This window comes from Peromyscus maniculatus, chromosome X (genome assembly GCF_049852395.1).
Source record: "Peromyscus maniculatus bairdii isolate BWxNUB_F1_BW_parent chromosome X, HU_Pman_BW_mat_3.1, whole genome shotgun sequence".
NCBI classification, from domain to species: Eukaryota; Metazoa; Chordata; class Mammalia; order Rodentia; family Cricetidae; genus Peromyscus; species Peromyscus maniculatus.
Window position 1 is genome coordinate 127003508 of NC_134875.1, and position 20023 is coordinate 127023530.

Consider the following 20023-nt stretch of genomic DNA (forward strand, 5'->3'; position numbering starts at 1 on the left):
TATGATTTCTGTGCAGGTGCATTTCTTCTTAAACTGAGATTTAGTAATGGAAACTGGCAGGTGAATTATAGGTTTATAGTGCTTTTATAGTGTAAAGAAATCCTGTGGTAATCATATAACTTATCCTTCTGGTTGTTCATTTATTTAACTTATTGATCGTCTCTTAGTTCAACAATCTAAATGAGATTCAGGGTTTGTATAAGCTGAGTTTCCCTAAGATATGCATATTTAAACAGTATCCATAGAAACACAAATTTATCAAAAATGGGGAGGAAAAGAATTAGAATTTAGAAATTGTGACTTAAGCATTAATATTAATATGTACTCTCACTTCCACAATTCCAACTGAAATGGCTGCAAAGTTTTAAAAAAAGGAACTACTTTAGTGTTGGAGGCAGGAGCTAGGGTGAGGAGGTATAGGGGTTCATCTTCATGGGACAAACTTTTGGGGAACCTCTCCTTGACAACTGAGTGTAGATGGGATTGCATTCACAGAATAGACCAAAACTAACATAAAACTTCACTTCCTGTCTAAAAAGAACTGAATTGAAGGTCAGAATGATATACATGGGATTTTGAACCTGGTTTATGTTTGCAAATGATGATGGCCTAAGAGAGCCACCAGAAGTACAGAAACACTCAAGTGTAGATCAAAACAGAGCCTGCAATTAGGGCCTTTTGGTAATACAATGCAGTGGCACATGAGGAACTGGCCACTCTTCCTGGAATAGCGGGCAGGTCAATCTATGAAAGGTTTATATGGAAAAGTTAAAAGGAATTGTTTTTTTCCTCGGGACAATCCATGGTTCCCTCCCCAATTCTTGCCATATTACACCTTAATTTGTATTAGTCACCCTCCAAGAGGAGGAATTTAGGAACATGAGGATGGATGGGAAAAACTACACTATTTGGGAGAAAATCAATCCTGACAGACTGTTCAAGAATGAACAAAGAAACCCAATATGAGGCTTCTGAAAAGATATTACAACATAAATGGAGAACAATGTTCAAAAGGCAAAAGAAGGAATCTCTTTATTTCAGAAGTATGTTTTGGGGGCTGGAGAGATGGCTTAGCAGTTAAGAGCACATACTGCTTTTGCAGAAGACTCACATTTGGTACCATATCAAAGCACCTCACAACTACCTGTACTCCAGTACTCCAGCTCCAAGGGATCTGACACTCTCTTCTGGATTTCAAGGGCATTTGCACTCATGTGTATAAACTCACAACCTTCATACTTATGTAATTAAAAAACATAATAAGGCCAGGTGCATGGCTTTAATCCCATCACTTGGTGGGGGCTGGGGGAGGCAGAGGGAGGTGGACTCTGAGTTTGAGGCCAGTTAGGACTACATAATGAGACCTGCCTCAAACAAACAAATAGTATGTTTTCTCTAGGAAACGACTATTTTTGGTCACCATGTATGTTGTGTTTTCTATTGAACAAATTGGAGTGATACAAAATAAGCAGTGAAAAACCTGTGAAGAGCTGAAAGAGAAAACAACAGAAAGAACAAGTTAAAAATATTGCTGGATGAGAACTGTAGGTTGCTGCAGAATGAAATACAAATGTAAGCAAAATACAGATTGCATCATGTGAAGAAAAATTGGGGGAATAGACTATTAGGAAGAAAAATGATAAAAATCTCTTAAAAGTCAGGTCTAAGTGACAAGATAACAGTATAGACAGATGGGGACTCAAAACCAAGCTGATTAAGCATGCCATCAGAAAAAAATAAAAATTCCAGTTTTGAACTACAGAAATACTTAGACCTGCAAAGTGAGTATTTACTCTGTACCAAGTTTCTGAGGGAGAAAAACAAAACAATTACACATATCCTGCCTGACAGTTTTTATACTACATCAATGCAAAGAAATGATGAAAAACACTGCTAAAAAGCTATTTTACACCCTGAAACATTATTTTTCAACATTCCTATTGCTGCAACACTTTAATGTAGGTCCTCATGCTGTGGTGACCCCCCCAACCATAAAACTGTTTTGTTGCTACTTCAGAACTGTAATTTTGCTACTGTTATGAATTTAATGTAAATATATGATATGCAGGAAATCTGATATGTGACTCCCCCAAGGGGGTTGCAACCGACAGGTTGAGAACCACTATAGAGTAATGTGTGCAACTTTTAGGGGAACAAGTTTGTGACCCAGATATTCTATAATCATCCACTCCACTTGGAAGTATACAGCAGCCAATTAAAAAATTAAATAAATCAAGCTGGGCATGGTGGTGCACACCTTTAATCCCATCACTAAGGATGCAGGAGCAGGTGAATCTCTGAGTTCAAGGCCAGCTTGGTCTATTAAAACAAGTTCCAGAATAGAAGGGCTACACAGAGAAACCCTGTCTCAAAAAAAAAAAAGAAATTTAATAAATTAAACCATAGTTCAGCCATAGGGGAACTTATAATAGGTAATTAGGACACAGAAATAAAAATGAAAACACAATTAAACATTTTAATTATTTATTGAAAAACAGAAGGATAACAATTCAATAGACTCCATAAGCAAGATAGGAACAGAAAATAGCATGCTGGTTTTCTTCAGTTTCAGCAGTTACTAATTTTTGGAATGCTTGAACTTGTTCTTTTAAAAATTACAGTAATAGTCTCCTCCTGTCAACCGGGAGGAGAAAAAAAATCAACCTTGTCTGTATATAATCTTTTTCTGTCACTCTTTATGGCCTCTAAATGTTTTTAACTCTGCTTTAAAAATACACATGGTTTGTAGTTAAAAAAAATAAAAAGATCATAAGTAAGTGTTGGGGGCACATGCTTGTAGCATACTCTTGGGAAGCTGAGACAAAAGGATCTAGAGTTTAAGGCCAGCCTGGGCTATATAGCAAGCCTTGTTTAAAGTAAAAAAAAAAGGGGGAGACTTTAAATAAAAATTCACCAGAATATTAAAATCCCCTATTGATTATGGATGACATTTTTGTGGGATATAAATCTTAAGTATGAGAATGAATTCCTTTTAAAATCAGAAAAAAACGAGTTACTGAAAAATAAGTTAACATAGCTATATGAGAACACGTGAATAAAAGACACTATCAATAGTGGGTTTTAGGTAACAGGAATGGGCTATATATTTCTCTATTCCTTCCTGTCATAGTGTTTGGAATGCATCATGTATCTTTACAGAAGGGACACTCTGAAAATAAAACACACAAATGCAGCAGAGTTTTAATTCCAGGGAAAAATTAATGGACCATTTAGTTTAAGACATCAGAGGAAGCAAAATAAAACATCAGAGTGCAAAGCAGAAAATGTAAGTTTAAAAAGCCCAATTGTACAAATCAGCAAACAGAAGAAATTTGCTTGGGCACAGGCAGCCCAAGAATTGATTGTTTAAAACAAACACATTTCACACTTGTTTGTTAAGGAAAACAAAAATATAGAAAATAATGGATTTAAATCACAAATTCAGGGGAAGATGTATAGTTTATGTTTCTTAGTGAACTGGCCAATAATTATGGAAATGCTAGAGACCTGGAAAGCAAAATCACTCCAAAACTAACATGACTGTCTCTAAGTGGTAGGATTACAGCCTCACAGTTTACTGTTTCTCCCTCTTGTTTTTTTTTTTTCATTAAGAATCCTGAAAATTTAACAATAATCAGGTATGAATCTCAAAGTTAGATATGAATAAAAACCACCGCAAGAACAAAATCCTTTTGTCTCTTAAGACAAAGGGGCCTATTTTATCCCTTTGAGTTTTAATTATAAACATAGCGGACATTAATTTTTTTGTTTTACATTTTTGTTAAGTGCAGCTGATTGAACCAGGGGTCATCTGCATGCTAAATATACACTGTTCCAGAGGGCTATTCCCACACCACACTGCTGCTTTTTAAAAATTTAAGTGAGGCAAAATATTGGCATCCCCTAAAAGGAATACCAAGGTTCAGGGTGCCTGTTAATAGGCTTGAGGGGGCCCTGTGATTTTGGGCTAACTTAACTAATGGCCTAGGAATCACTAACAGTAAATTAAATTTCTATACCACCAGCAGCCCTGATGGATCTGATACCTCAAACAGGACAATGGATATAGTAAGTGCCATACAAAGAAATGAAGGGTAAATAATAATTCTTTGAAGTTTAAAGGATGCCTATTGGTTAAGTAGAAAATTATTTACAGGGAGCCAAAGAGATGCTTTAGCAGTTAAGAGCATAAACTAATCTTACAAAGGGCAGAGTTCAGGTCCCAGCACCCAAACTGGGTGGCTCATAGCTGCTTGTAACTCCAGCTCCAGCAGATCTGACACCTTGTCCTGGTCTCTGCAGGCACCTGCACTCACATGCACATACCTTCTTCACATTAAAAAAGGCTGGGTGTGATAGTGCTCACCTTTAATCCCTGAGCTTTTGAGGAAGCAAGGAGCACATGGATCTCATGAGTTCTCGACCAACAAAGGCTACATAGTGAAACCCTGTATCAAAGGGGGAAAATCCCCACAGAGAACAACAACAACAAAAATATTTACAAAGTGCCTCATATCTCACACATTTACAGAATATATATTTTTAAGGATTCCTTACCCCTGTTCATGGTCTCTGTAAATGAATATTGGCATTTTTGATTTAGGTCATTCAGATGGGACTCTGACCAACAAAGGCTACATAGTGAAACCCTGTATCAAAGGGGGAAAATCCCCACAGAGAACAACAACAACAAAAATATTTACAAAGTGCCTCATATCTCACACATTTACAGAATATATATTTTTAAGGATTCCTTACCCCTGTTCATGGTCTCTGTAAATGAATATTGGCATTTTTGATTTAGGTCATTCAGATGGGACTCTCATTCTTAAAAAAAAATTAAACCATGGTGAAGTGTTCTCCTGCATGTTAAGAAAGTGCAGAATATGCTACAGTCATTCACCAAAGAAAATGCAGAGAATAAAACAAGTTAGAAAAATAATTTTCCTGTAAAATAGCATTCTTTTGGAAAGGAAAAACATTTTCTTTATTTGTAGACCCCATTTATCTGGCTTAATGTGTACTTACAAATGCAGGTGGTATGCACTTGCCTTGTGGGTGCTGAGGACAGAACCCAGGGTCTTTCAGTATTAGGCAAGTGCTTTGTACTACTGAACTATACCCTTAGCTCAAGATACAATTTTTCATTAACACTTATCTTTGAAATGCTCACTCGACAGTGTCACTTTGCAAGGCACCATAAATTTTCCTCTTTTGTGAAGCTTAGGTAACAAGAAAGGTAAGAGGATACTGAAATACAGTGAGTATATAGTTTTGCAAAATGTAATTAAGGGCATACTCACCCACAGAGTATGACTATGGTAGCATTTTCCAAGCTGGTATTTCTGGAGAATTAGTGGTTGTGTTGCACATCATATTAATCTCTAAGAAAATAAGAACTGTCTCTTGGGTATTTATGGTGTATGCTAATATATCAAAGGACACATGAAACCTTAACATTTAAAACAGATGAAAAAAATACATAGTACTTTATACAACTTAGTATTTTCCTAAAATGTGTGTACTTATATAAAACCCTGTTTTGTTCCATCTTCTAAAAGAAACTCAGGCCTTAATAGGTTGAAGAATACTTAAAGCAATGTCTAGCTTATACATTAAATGGGGGGGGGGAAGATACACAGTTCAAAAGATTTTCAAGTTTGTGTCCTGAAAACTATAATAAAACCAAGCTGTTTGCATTCTAATAACTTCTTTGGTTCTATTAAAATATAGCTTATTTACACTTGAAACTTTTTCTTCAAAAGACTGGATTCTCAAACAAAGGGGAAATCTGTGATACATTCTGTTACTTATACAAAGTATGGTATGCCAATTTTCTGGTAAGGTTTGCCATACTTTCTATTTGGTACATAAAAGCAGAGTATATGATGCCCTTAATTTTTGCCTTAGCCTATAAGTCAAAGAGGGGCATGCATAATGGCTTATTCTCTATTACTTTCCTAATAGCACCTTCCATCACACATATTGTAATTAACTTCCCAGAGTGCTAATGAAGTTAGTTATTGGTTCACATATCAAGAAGTCTTTTCTGACTCCCTAACCATTATTCTAAAATTGAAGATTAAGTATAACAAGACTGGAAAGCTTGAAAACTTACAGCATAGTAGAAGAGAACCGGTAAATACACAAATATACTAAAAACAGGCCAAATAAGTGCTATAATTCAAATAAACAGGATTATTTGTCCCTCGAGACTGGTAGTCAGGGTAACTTCTCTGTGAAAGTGACTTCTGAGCTCAAAGCCAAATGGAGGTGATCCAGCTGACTTTTCTGAATGCAGTTTTACAGGGTAAAAGAGATCTTCCATTTCTCGTCAAATAATGGGATTCCTGGATTTGAGGGTATACTTTGCTTTAGTATATGAAGTTTCATTAACAGAAATATTTTTTTCTAAAATCTGAATTACTTTTCAATGTCTGGGAGGACTGCCTTTATTAAGTGAGCAGCTGAAGTTCTTCCATTTCTAGCATGTTGATGTTGAAATCTTCTGAAGAAGTCTGCGATTTGAATGAACAGCTGCTATGCGATGACGCACTGGTGTCTGAAGAGCTGCCCAATTACATGCTAAGTTCAGATTCAAGACTCTAGCACTGGCTCATACTCAATCCTATTTGGTTCTTAGCACTTGCACCTCCAGAGTCCCCGTTCCCATCTTACTATAGTCCACCATACTAGTCCGAAGCAGATGTCTTCAGAGATTTTGAGGAACACATCTTTTCCAGATTTCCTCTGCCTTTATGAACTTTGAATACATTCTTGATTTGAGATAAAGTGTAGAGTTCAAAATCCTTTTGCTTTTGTCAGGCTGTTGTTCTCCTGTCAACATTTTTTTCAAGACTCTTGATTGTGTCCTTTCTGATTTAAATGTTGTACAGGCGACAGGTATTCTCCCGCAAGGTGGCTAAGGTATGAGACAGTGGCTCATTTTTGATTCTGGCAATTTCTTGCACAATATGCAGGCCCATGCCTGGGTGGGCATACTGGCAAAGGCTTTTGGGAACCCCACGAGGTAGAAAGTAAGGGGCATCAGTTTCAACAAGAATTCTCTCTAGAGGAATTTTCTTTAGAGCGTCACGTGCCTGCCAGGCAGAAGTGTAAGTAAGAACTGCTGTGAAGCCTACAGACATATTAGGAAAGTGCTCCAGCAGGGGCTCAATGAGTGGGTAACTGCCAGTGAAGCAATGCCTGTGGATCTTGTAATCATAGGGTACACATTTTTTCATGATGCCCGTTAGATCTTCATCAGCCTCTCGGCAGTGAATCACCAAGGGCTTCTTCAGAGATACAGCTAACCGTAACTGTCGTTCAAATACCTTAACCTGCTCTTTCACAGGTGTGCTGCATTTGTAAGAGTAATCCAAGCCCATTTCACCAAAGGCCACAGCCCTGGGGTGGCGTAAGGCATGCAAGATGTTTCTTTCTTGATACTCATTATAGTAACGTGCAAAATGTGGGTGACATCCAAAGGCCCCCCAAACCAGATCTTCACTTAATAGCTCTTTCCATAGGCTATCTCTTAGGGTACGAGGATCACAGAAATCAGTGATGCAGCCCTGAAATTCCTTAGAAAAAGTGTAGCTATAAATTTTCCGGAACTCAGCAAAGCTTCCTTCAAAGGACAACTTTGAAAACAGCATGTCCAAGTGACAATGAGTATCGATGAAACCTTCCATTTGGCTTGGACATAAGCAGCTCCTTTGTAGCAAATCAGATGCACATGCTCCATGAATATATGGCAGCTCATCCTCTTGATATGTGTTCTTTGCCTGTGCTTCTGTACCTCTGGAAGATGAAATTATGCGGGAATTCCAGTATTCCTCATCATCTACTCCCTGCATACGACTGATCATCTCTTCAGAGGCCATTGTATAGTAAGAATAACCAACTGGCATGTCCTTTATGACTATCTTATCCATGGATGCAGATGTAGTGGTGCTGCTGCTTCTGCTGTTGTTGGGATACTGAGAAATCTTGGTACTCCTTGCCCAAGAGCTTGCATAGTCATTCCAGGAGCTATAGTATGAATTAGACTGTGGGAGTTCATTCTTATTCTTGTAGGATGATGGCTGTGAAATGGCTGGGTGGCTTTGTGAGGATGGTTCATCCTGAATGAATCTGGCTGTATACTCATTAACATTAGACCTGTCATTTCCTGAAGAGTTAGAGGCCTTAATCACCCCCCTTTCTTTAGGCTTTAGGAATAATGAACAGGAGTTATCCTCACTCTGATATTCTGGGAGTAAAAGGCTTTTTTCATTACTAAATACATTTTTACCACCAAATAACTCCTCGCTAGGCATCTTATAACGATTCAGAAGCCACTTCCTCTCACCAAAGCTGCCTATCTTTGGAGGCTGAGATGCAAAAGGAACATTTCTGTATGGTCTTCTGCCCACCTTAGGATGCTCCATTCTGGCCCCTTGTGCCACAGTAAACTCTACTGGGACTTGAGGGGTCTCCATTTGGGGATCGGTAGGCTCTGCTACAGGGTTTTGAAGGACTGCTCCGGGCATTACAGGCTGCTCTCCAAGCTTTGGAGGCTCCACCCCGGGCTTTGGAGGCTGCCCTCCAGGCTGCCCTCCAAGTTTTGGAGGTTCCACCCCGGGCTTTGCAGGCTGCCCTCTAGGCTGCCCTCCAAGCTTTGGAGGCTCCACTCCAGGCTTTGGAGGCTGCCCTCCAAGTTTTGGAGGTTCCACTCCGGGCTTTGCAGGCTGCCCTCTAGGCTGCCCTCCAAGCTTTGGAGGCTCCACCTCAGGCTTTACAGGCTGCTCTCTGAGCTTTGGAGGCTCCACTCCAGGCTTTGGAGGCTCCACTCCAGGCTTTGGAGGCTGCCCTCCAAGCTTTGGAGGCTCCACTCCAGGCTTTGGAGGCTCCACTCCAGGCTTTGGAGGCTGCCCTCCAAGCTTTGGAGGCTCCACCTCGGGCTTTACAGGCTGCTCTCCAAGCTTTGGAGGTTCCACTCCGGGCTTTGCAGGCTGCCCTCTAGGCTGCCCTCCAAGCTTTGGAGGCTCCACCTCAGGCTTTACAGGCTGCTCTCCGAGCTTTGGAGGCTCCACTCCAGGCTTTGGAGGCTGCCCTCCAAGCTTTGGAGGCTCCACTCCAGGCTTTGGAGGCTGCCCTCCAAGCTTTGGAGGCTCCACCTCGGGCTTTACAGGCTGCCCTCCAAGCTTTGGAGGTTCCACTCCGGGCTTTGCAGGCTGCCCTCTAGGCTGCCCTCCAAGCTTTGGAGGCTCCACTCCAGGCTTTGCAGGCTGCCCTCTAGGCTGCCCTCCAAGCTTTGGAGGTTCCACCCCAGGTTTTAGAGGCTCCCTTCTAGGCATTGAAGGCTGTGCTACCAACCTAGGAGAGGCTCCAGGCTTAAACTCCACTCCAGCCTTCAGATGAGCCCTTCCAGCCTTGGGGTGCTCCACTCCAGACTTTGCTCCAGCTTTAAAATGCTCCGCTCCAGTGTTAGGAAGCTCCACCCCAGGGTTAGGAGGAGCTCCTGGCCTGGATTTTATACTAGCACCAGGCTCCCCCTTTCCTCTCGGGGTACCAGCTTCCCCCTTTCCTTTTGGGGTACCAAGCTCCACCTTTCCTGTTGGGGTATCAATTTTCCTCTTCCTTTTTGGGGCACCAGCTTCCCCCTTTCCTTTTGGGGCACCAGCCTCCTCCTTTCCTTTAGGGATACCACCTTCCCCCTTTCCTTTCAGGGTACCAACCTCTTCCTTTTCTTTCAGAATACCAGCTTCTTCCTTTCCTTTGGGGACATCAGCTTCCCCCTTTCCTTTTGGGGTACCAGCCTCCCCCTTTCTCTTTGGGGCACTAGTCTCCCCCTTTCCTCTTGAGGTACCAGCCTCCCCCTTTCCCTTTGGGGCACCAGCCAGCCCTTTTGCCCTTGGAGCCATTTCTTTTCCTTTTAGAGCACTCCCCCTTTCTTTTTGTGTTGATTTTCCCAGGATGCTCTGGATAGCTTTCTGGTAAATCACAGAAGAACCTTGTTCTTGAACTCTGCCCCTGTTTTTCTGGGACTTTTTTTGTTCCTCAGTCTTATTTCGACCTTCGGCTTCTGCTGTAAATTCAGAGTTACAGGAGCCATGTTTGTTACGACTGTAGGCATCCTCTAGAGAAGCCATCTTTAAGAAACTAGATGGTGGTAGGCAGTTTCGGAGGCAGCTCTACTACCTGGAGTTAAGGGGGAGAAAATTTGCTGTGAGATGAGCCACAGGAAAAGTTTCACAATAGAATTCACAAAGTCTTCCTTCTGGGCTTTTTAGCCCTTGGGCCTTTAGGGCCTCTAGCCCTCACCAAATCACTTCACCAAGCCCCCGGGGCAAACAAATTTGCTATGGGAGGGGTTCTTACCTCAGCACCACTCAAGCGGTACTAAAACTCACACGGTTTCTTCTGCGATGCCTCAGGAACCTTTCTTCATATTTCAAGTTTGTTCAGAAATTGCCAAAGACCTTCTACTTCACTTTCAAAGTACTTTGGAAAACTTCGCAACCAGGATTCTTGAGAGGTGTGACGGAGCGACCGAACACCGCAACAAGCTCCCTAGAATGACGAGCGCTTTCGTTTTTTATAGACCCTGTTTCCTGTTTGCTGAAGTACTTCCGGTTCATCAAAAATGTACGATTTGGCTTGGGGTTCAGGGCTCCTCCTCCTGATTAAGGAGGCCTTACCTCTAAGGGCTAGCCGGACAATAGCACAGCCTCCAGCATTCCTCTTATTCACAGTGGATAGACCAGAAGCCCAGAGCAACCTCCTCAGCCCCACCCCTTCTCACTGCATTTCTGTTCCGTCCTTCTTTCTTGCGGCTAGATACATAGTCCTAGCTAGACCTCCAGTGGTAAGCTGTAGCCATCACTGCCACCATTTTGTATGTATTTGGGTCAATTGCCTTACCAGTTTCCACTATGCTCTCTCCCTTCTTGTAGCTTTTGTTGCTCTGCCTCTATTAGGAATAGTACAGTTGTGGCTTTGAAAGCATAGTTTAAAGCTATGTACTACCCCCTTTCTCCTCCCCTTAGACCTATGTACTCCCTCCCCCATGCTCTTTCTCTCCTCCCCCACTCTCTAACACCACCATCCTCATCCACTCTACCCTCCTCCCTACACGTTTTTTCCTTTTATGAAATCCTGGAATGCCCTTTGGTGTTCTGGCTTCCTGTCCCATTGTGGCCTCCTGCAGTATCCGTATCTTTCCCTATACCATGCACGGCTACCCTCTCCCCATTTTTGTGGGAGAAAGTTGAAAGAGGTTGATTTATTAACATAAAGCAGATAAGACATCAAGTATTTAGTCCCCCTTCCCACATTTCACCTCTTTTCAAATAACATAGTTGTAGTTTTTTCATAGTTGTAGTTTTTAAAAAGCATAATTTAAACCTACATAATTCTTAAAACAATTATGAGCTATTGCCATTTTTTACTAATGTTTAACATAACATTCCTACATGTCTGACGTAGTTTTCTTATTGCTATGTGGTTCTCAAAAACGTACCAGTGAGTTTGTAATATTCCAGGGACTGTACACCAAGAGTTAATTAAGCAAATTCTCCCTCTTCAAATTCTTTAGGTCCCTTCATTCTCTTTTCCCTTTATAATTAAAAAAATGCAGTAAGAACATCTTTGCAACTTTTAAGTTTTTCTTTTTCTTTTTCTTTTTTTTTTTTTTCAAGACAGGGTTTCTCTGTGTAGCCTTGGCTGTCCTGGAACTCACTCTGTAGACCAGGCTGGACTTGAACTCACAGAGATCCCCTGCCTCTGCCTCCAAGTCCTGGTTTGATTAAAGGCTTACATTGAAGTTTTTCCAGTTTGATTTTTTTTTCCTTTGGATTATGGACCCAGGCTTCTTGAGAGGTACAATAGGATTTTCCAAATTGCTCCATATTGTCTTAGAACAACTGCAGTAATTAAAAATTCCATATGAAGTGGGGCTTGGTGGTGCTTCTGTAGCACTGTAGTACCAGGTACCCAGGAGTTCATGGCTAGCCAGGAACAGAGCAATAATCTGTTTTAGGATAACTTCAAACCCTCCATGATTAACAGCTCATTTAACAGAAGAAATGCACAGGAACAAACCTATGTCTTCACTGCAGTTTTAATTGGATTTACATGATAATTTTTCTTTTTCTTTTTTTTTTTTCCAGACAGGGTTTCTCTGTGTAGCCCTGGCTGTCCTGGAACTAGCTCTGTAGACCAGGCTGGCCTCAAACTCACAGAGATCCGCCTGCCTCTGCCTCTTGAGTGCTGGGATTAAAGGCATCAGCCACAGCTGCCCAGCTTATCAGATAATTTCTTAAAATGAATATTTTATTTGTCAACCTTTTCAAATTGTTTTTCTAATTTCTTTTTAAAAAAATGTAGAAAAGAGCCGGGCGTTGGTGGCGCACGCCTTTAATCCCAGCACTCGGGAGGCAGAGCCAGGCGGATCTCTGTGAGTTCGAGGCCAGCCTGGGCTACCAAGTGAGCTCCAGGAAAGGCACAAAGCTACACAGAGAAACCCTGTCTCGAAAAACCAAAAAAAAAAAAAAAAATGTAGAAAAGATATTATAAAATAAACCCCCATTTTGCTTCCTTTCATATTTTTCTTTTTCTTTTTAACTCCTTATGGTATCCCACCTTCCTGTCCTGTGGTGGCCTCCCAACCCTTCTGCCCTTCATCCCATGTGCTTTCACCCCGCCTCCCTATTTTTATGTGTGGGTGGTGCTGAAAGGGGTTGGTTTGTTAGGCTAACACTGATACTTCATCTCATTTGTATTTGGGGCTTATAATTTATTTGGATGGGGATATACAACCAGCTTTCTTAAGTTTGTCATTTTGTTGATTTGTGATTCTTTTATTATGTATTAAATTCCTGTATGCAATAGAATCTATTCTTTCCTACCCTCTAGTATGGGTCTCATCAATCTGGTTTTGTACTCTTTTAGTAATTAAGGTATTCAGGTATAAAATCTGGATGAGCTAGATCTTCTTTACTCTTTAATTTTTACTTTTATCTTTAATAGGTCACCTAGCTTATATTATTAGGTTTACTTAGAATTATTATGATTTAATTCATAATACCAATGAAATATCCAACTGAAATATTTTAGTCTGCATATCCATAAATTCATTTGTAGTCAAATTCTATTGTATCATCTGGTAAATGTTTTAAGTTCTGTATGGATTCAAGTTTTATTTAAAACTACTTTGGTTATATAATTTTAAATTTGTATTATATTTATTAATTTATTTAGTGTATGTGTAATTGTGTATGCAAGCAGGTGTGCTACTGTGTGCATGTGGATATCAGAGGACAATTTGCAGAAATGGGTATTCTCTTTCCACCATGTGTGTTCTATTAGCATTTAGGCATCTGTACTGGCCTACCCTTAGGGTCCTGACAGGATATGTCCTTAGCTACAGCCACTAACAGCACCCCCTGTGTTTATTGACTATATTATCTTATAAAAGGCTTGCCCACCTCCCGTCTCTTTTCTTTATTTCTCTTCCTTCACCCTATCCCCAGGGACCAGTCTCTGCCCCCTTCTCTGCCCCTCCTACTCCCCTCCCCTCAATAAACCTTCCATGTGGGCCCCATTCTATGGTGTGGGCCCTTGCCACTTTTAAAATAAAACATTTGGTGCTGTGACTTGGATAGGCTCTCCCAGCAGTCTGAGACATGACGGGACTCTGGAACCTGGTCTGCCCACACGACAGCCCTACTTTCCCACCTAACGGATCACTGGGACTCGCCATCCAACACTGACAATCGGTAGGCTTCCCCCTTCTTCACTTCTGGCCATTTCCCATGAGTGAGGCTTCGTTTCTTGAGCTAGTCCTTGCCTTCTGGCTTTTCTCCAAGTCCTGGTACAAGGTGTCTGTGTCTCACTTGGCTCTTAGCCCATCAGCTCCTGATTTTTTGGATGATGATCCACTGAGGAGCCTGTGCCTCCTTATCAGTCCTTGCTGAATATCTGGGATGCTGGAGATTCCAGTCATTGGATCTTCTCTACCTCACTCATGGAAAATGCGCCTACCACCATACCTACCACCTGACTTAAGGGCTAAACTTATCCACCTTTGTCCCAATACTCCTTAGATATCAATTCAAATGGCTGCTTACTGGTATACCATGGGATCTTTGAAACTTCTGCCAGAGATTCAGTAGATGGAAGGAGGTACCCTGTTTTCAAGCTTTTCCCAAGCCCTTCTCTCTGTTCTTTCTTCCTGCTCTACTCAGCCCCTGCTAGCTATGAAGCCTGCTGCTGTGCCTCCCTGTTAAGCTGCATTTTCCCTGGCCAGCCTCTGTCAAAGCAGTTACATCATCAACTGTCTTCATGTCCTCTTCCATGGCATGTGCATCCTTTAAAAGTGCCCGCCAGGCAGAGCTCATTCTCTTTGCCTCGACTGCTGCTTCTTCCTCCTTTCCTTGCCTCTAATTCCCTCTCTTGCCTTTTCTTTTCTCTCTCGCTTCTCTCCCTCTTGTCCGCCTGCCTCTCTCAAGTCCCCACTCTGATGCAGCCTTTCACTCTTCCACTCTTCCACTCCTCCTCCCAATAAACCTCTTGCACTAACTCTGTTGCATGTGGCGTGTTTGCTTAGTGGCATACCTTGTCAGGGTCCACCAAAGGTACCCACTTCATGCTAGGACCCTAACCAATTGCTCCACCCATAAGCAGATCTATTCTCTTCTACCTGCAACAAATGTGCTTTCTCATTCACCAACAGCTTTGCCTCCCATTCAATACCAACAATTGGGTCTCTGGTGGGGCCACTCACTTCTGACCATTCCCATAGATGTGAGGCTTCATTTCTCAAGCACAGTCCTCTCCTCGCCTTCTGGCTTTTCTCAAAGTCTTGGTGCCAGGCGACTGTGTCTCTTTTGGGCTCTCAGCCCTCGGCCCCTGTTCTTGTGTGACAACATACCAGCTTGTGCCCACTTAATCTGATCCTCCCTGGATTCCTGGGATGCCAGAACATTCAGGCTTTTGGACCTTCTCTCTACCTCATCCTTGGGAACTGTGTCATACACCTCCCTGCTCCCATTCTTTGGGCCAGGCAGTTGGGAAACCGAAAAAGAATTCTCTACTTTCTTTTTCTTTGCTCCAAGACCTGCTAGTGTCTGTCTGCTCTCCCGCCCTAAATGTTCTGTTTGCTGCAACGTGTGAATCAGAGATGGAGAAGCCAGCTTCATCTTGCTCAGCACACACTGGTTCTCCCTTTCTATTTACTCAACTCCTGTTTAATTCTGTGTGGATGTGCATGTAACTATTAACAGCAACCACGCGGCTCTCCTCCATCTTTGCTGTGACCTCATCATGATTTCTTGTGAGCTCCAGGGAGTTGACTTGGATCTACCTCAAACAGTATCTTGCCAGGTCCAAGAGGCACTGAACAGTATCACAGAGCCTGGACAGTGAAGTGAAACAGCCAGCTCCCTCAGGACATGGCCAGCATCCCAGCTCTCTCAGGTACCCCAGAGATGATCGACATCCCCCAGGCCAGCAGGAAGCAGTCTTGAGAACATGGCACCCTTATTCCTGCCTCACCTGCTACCCCTTTCTAATTCCTCACTTTTTTATAATAAACAAAGGGGAGGAATGTTAGCATTTAGGCATTTGTACTGTCCTTAGGGTCCTGACAGGATATACCTCAGCTGAAGCCTCTAAGAACACCCCCTGTGCGCATTCGTTATGTTTCCTTATAAAAGGCCGGCCTTGCCCACCTCCCCTGTCTTTCTCTTCTTTCACTCTCATCCCCAGGGACCAGTCTCTGCCCCCTTCTCTGCCCCTTCTGTCCCCTCCCCTCAATAAACCTCCCACATGGGCCCTGTTGTATGGTGTGACTCCTTCTTGCTGTTTTTAAAATACAACAGGTTCTAGGAATTGAATTTAGGCCATCAGGATTGATGGTGAGTCTCTATCTGATGAGCCATCTCGCTGGTCCTGTGTATAATTTTTTCCATTCTATTGTGAACATACTTCCTCCTGTTGTATTTTCTAACTAGAATATTTTTAAGTTGGTTGTGGTTATAATGAAATTTTAATTTTTACCTATTTAACTTTTGCTTCTCTGCCCATAGTGATGTGTTTTATTTCTTCCTAATATTTTTTATTTCATTTCTTTTTATATTGTCCAGAATTTCCAAAGACAGTACTAAATAATGATGCTTTTGGATGTATTGTCCTGTTCTTGACAGTGGTAGACAAATATAAAGTTGGCTGTTAAGCTTGTTTTAAAGCAGATACTTTATAATCTTGTTAAAGAATTACCTTGACATTTTAAATCATATATTTGCACATGTTTCCTAATTTGAAACCATTTTTATGCCTTTGAGGAAAATGCTGCTTTTTGTATAGGTGGCTCATAACTGTTAATGGAGTGCTATAAATTGCTTGCATTTAGTTAGGCTCTTGTGTAATTCATAAGTAATGAAATCTCTCTGTAGCAGTATTTCTTGATAGTGGCTTGCACTGGGGACCCTTAAAATCCAGTGATTTCTGAGATAACTTTTTTGTTAAGGGGATGGTGTGAGTGTGTATGTTGGGGTGGAAGTAGAGGTGATGGGGGTGTGAGGTGGCCTAAGCATTAGGAGTGTAAAGGCTCAGAAATGATTCAAATGTGCAGCCAGCTCAAGAATTATTGCTTTGTAGTTTACTGTGTTTTTTAAATGGTGTGTTTATCAAACATTGGAATTCACTTTTTAAGCTGTTCATCTTTTTGGTATCTTTAGGGAATTAATTACATTATATAGTCCTTTTCCTTTCTTTCACAGTTTGAAAGAATTTATTAGTAAATCCCCTTGGTTGGAACATTTTGGGGGGAAACTTGGAGGAATTTTTTTCACATTTGTGTAAGACAAATTGCTAAACAGTTTTATTAATAAAAAAAACCTGGAGCCAGATATTGGGGTGAAAACTGAGAGATCAGAGAAGCAGAAAGAAGCCAGCCATGTTCTTACTGCTGGGAAATCCTCTGCCCAAGAGAGAGCTACTTCCTGTATACTTACACCTATATGCCCTTTCTCTCCCTCCCATCTCACTTCCTCTCTCCACCCAGCTACATCACTTCCTCTTTCTGCCCAGCTCTATCGCTTTCTGTCTGTCTATATAGACATCCAGACCCCTATGGCTAACTAGTGCTGGGAATTAAAAGCCTGTGCCACTATGCCTGGCTCTGTTCCCAGTGTGGCCTTGAACTCACTGAGATCCAGATGAATCTTTGCCTCATGAATGCTAGGATTGAATGCCACCACTGCCTGACCTCTATGTTTAATCTAGTGGCTGGCTTTTTCCTCTGATCCTCAGATAAGCTTTATTGGGGTGCACAAATAAAATATCACCACTCATCTGAGCTATATTAGCTTATTTGTTGTTTTTGGTAACATAATTACACAAATTAGTTTTAATTTAAACCAAATTTAAACTTTTTTGTGTATAATTATAAGATGATTTATCTTACAAGTTTTAGATCTTGTGATCAGTCTCATTTCTGATTTTATTTATATTCTCTCTTGATGAGAAACTCTAAACTCTTAACTAGTTTAATTGTTTAAGACATTTTTGGATTATTTGTTATGGTTTTATTTTTCTTTCAGTTTCATCTATCTGTGGTATTGGGTTTTTTTTCAGTCTAATTTTCTTTATGATACATTATTATTTCATACCTTCTTTAGTATTTCATAATTTAGGTCAGAGTCTTTTTTATAAAATAGAGCCTAATTATTTTAATTAATAAATACATTTTGGCAGGGATAGGATCAAACTCAGGCCTTTGTGTATGTCAGTTGTGTTATAGTCTCAGTAACCCCTTGTCTTTGTTAGGGTTCCTATTGCTATGAAGAGACACCATGACAACTCTTATAAAGGAAGACATTTCATTGAGTCTGGCTTACAGTTTCAGAGATTCAATCCATTATCATCATGGTGGGACATGGTACATGCAGGCAGACATGATGCTGGAGAAGGAGCTGAGAAGTCTACATCTATGATCCATAGACTACAGAAAGTGAACTGAGTGTCACACTGAGAAAAGCTTGAGCAAAGGAGACCTCAAAGCCCACCCCAGAGTGACACATTTCCTCTAATAAGTCCACACCTACTCCAACAAAGCCACACCTCCTAATATTGCCACTCCCTTTGGGGACCATTTTCTTTCAAACCATGATACCCCTCTTGCTCTTTTCTGTCCCACCGCCACCCCCCCCCCATTTTCTTCCTTACCTTATCTCCCTGTCTTTCTTTGGAAGCAGGATCTTACCATGTTATCTAGGTTGGCTTGGAACTCCTGTGCTCAAGGGATATTCCTACCACAGGTTCTTGAGTGACTGGGTCTACAAGTGCATGCCAGTATGCCCAGCTTCCTAAACATTTTAAATTTCAACTGACCTGTGACGCTGATCTCTTTTTTTTTTCAATGTTGATCCTTATTGGACATTATTGGTATTTCATCTTTCCTAACAGCTTTTCTAGAAATTGATGTGTAAGATTTTGACATGATTTTTTTTTCTTTGAGACAGGGTCTCACTGTGTTGTTCAGATTCCCAATTTTCCTGTAACCCAGGTCCTCTCCTCCTCAGCACTGGAAACACAGGTGGCAGACACTATAACTGTGTTACATTTAGATGTTTGATTCCTGAGTAATAGTCCCTATGACTTATGATTTATTTTAAACATCTCTTCATGTTTAAAAATTACATGATTTGTTCTAAGAGATTAGGCTATTGCTTTAGCCATATGATTATATCTCCTACTCTTTTATGGATGATGGACAGAGTTCTATTGTGTGTCAGTGCTACACTAGACAATAATCTGATAATAATTTAAGTGTAAAACAAGAATCTAAACGAATGTTAAAATCCAGCTTGGACTATGCAGTTAAAAGCAAATAACTAATTTGGCATGAAAATAACTTTAACTTTTCCACTCGAAGCTAAATTTGTGTTATGTTATAACAAGTTACCCATCAAAATGTACTTTTGACTGCTTTGAGTTTCTCAACTTTAATTATAACATGGTCTTGAATTCAGAAATATAAACATCAAATTTTTTCCCTTCAAAAACATTTTTTTCCTCATATACCTATCTTTTAGAGCTGATTTCATATTCTGTAATCTCTATGATCAAAACTCTCCATGGTGATCAGGCAGGTAACCTCATATAATAAATACTGTAGGGCCTTTGGAAGCATGTGTTGAACTGAAGTTCACACACTCTGCCAAATGGCAAATTGCTCAGTGGGTAGAGGTGTTTGCTGTCAAGCCTACAGACCTGAGTTTGATCCCCAGGACCCACATGGTGTAAGAAGAGAACTGGTTCTTGCAAGTTGTATTTTGAACCATAGTATATATGCATGCGCACACACACACACACACACACACACACACACACACACACACACACACACACACACACAAGAAAATTTCAAGCAATTATATCCTCTGAGTTTAATCTAGTCTCTGTTAAACTTGCAAATTATGATAAAACTTTGTATCATCATCTCCATTATTTTTTTTCTGAGACTCCCACTTTGTAGCTTAGGTTGACATGGAACTCACTATTGCTATGAAATGGTGGCAATCCTTTTGCTTTAGCCTCCCAAGTGCCAGGATTATAGGCATTACTCACCAGACTAGATTCATAGTTATGTTTCTACAAATTTTCATTTTTAACAGATTCTCTGGTAGCTGGAGTTCATTTGTCTTTGAAATCACTTATTTTTATATTTACATCTTTAGTGTAGATGGAGTATGAGTATGGGTACACATGTGTCATGACACATATTTAGAGCTAAGAGGACAACTTTTGAGGGTGTGTTCTGTTTCCACTTTAATTTTGAGGAAAGGACTCTTGTTTCTGTCACTACTGTCTTTGCTTCCTATTTTGCTATGGGTACAACTGTTGCAAACCTGAACTACTGCATCTGGCTTTTTAAAATTTTTTCCATGGGTTTCAGGAATTGAATTCAGATCATCAGGCTTGTACACAGGTACTTTTATCTGCTGAACCTCATTGGCTTTGATATCACTTTTAA

At 40.8% G+C, this 20023-nt stretch overlaps 2 protein-coding genes across 2 annotated transcripts in view; one reads left to right on the forward strand and one right to left on the reverse strand.

The window, feature by feature from the left end:
* The window catches only part of Efhc2 (EF-hand domain containing 2), a 177183-nt gene that overhangs the window by 50177 nt on the left and 106983 nt on the right, over nucleotides 1–20023 (forward strand). The gene's annotated exons all lie outside the window — the stretch shown is intronic.
* LOC143271107 (uncharacterized) lies at nucleotides 2477–10501 on the reverse strand. The gene is made up of 2 exons (XM_076562990.1): nucleotides 10366–10501; nucleotides 2477–10185 (listed from the first exon to the last, which is right to left on the reverse strand). The coding sequence occupies exon 2, from the start codon at nucleotides 10134–10136 to the stop codon at nucleotides 6882–6884; it is 3255 nt and encodes a 1084-aa protein (XP_076419105.1). The 5' UTR covers nucleotides 10137–10185; nucleotides 10366–10501; the 3' UTR covers nucleotides 2477–6881.

Excerpts from the sequence above, each read along its gene's own strand:
- LOC143271107 (XM_076562990.1), bottom strand. The coding sequence starts at position 10,136 with ATGGCTTCTCTAGAGGATGCCTACAGTCGTAACAAACATGGCTCCTGT.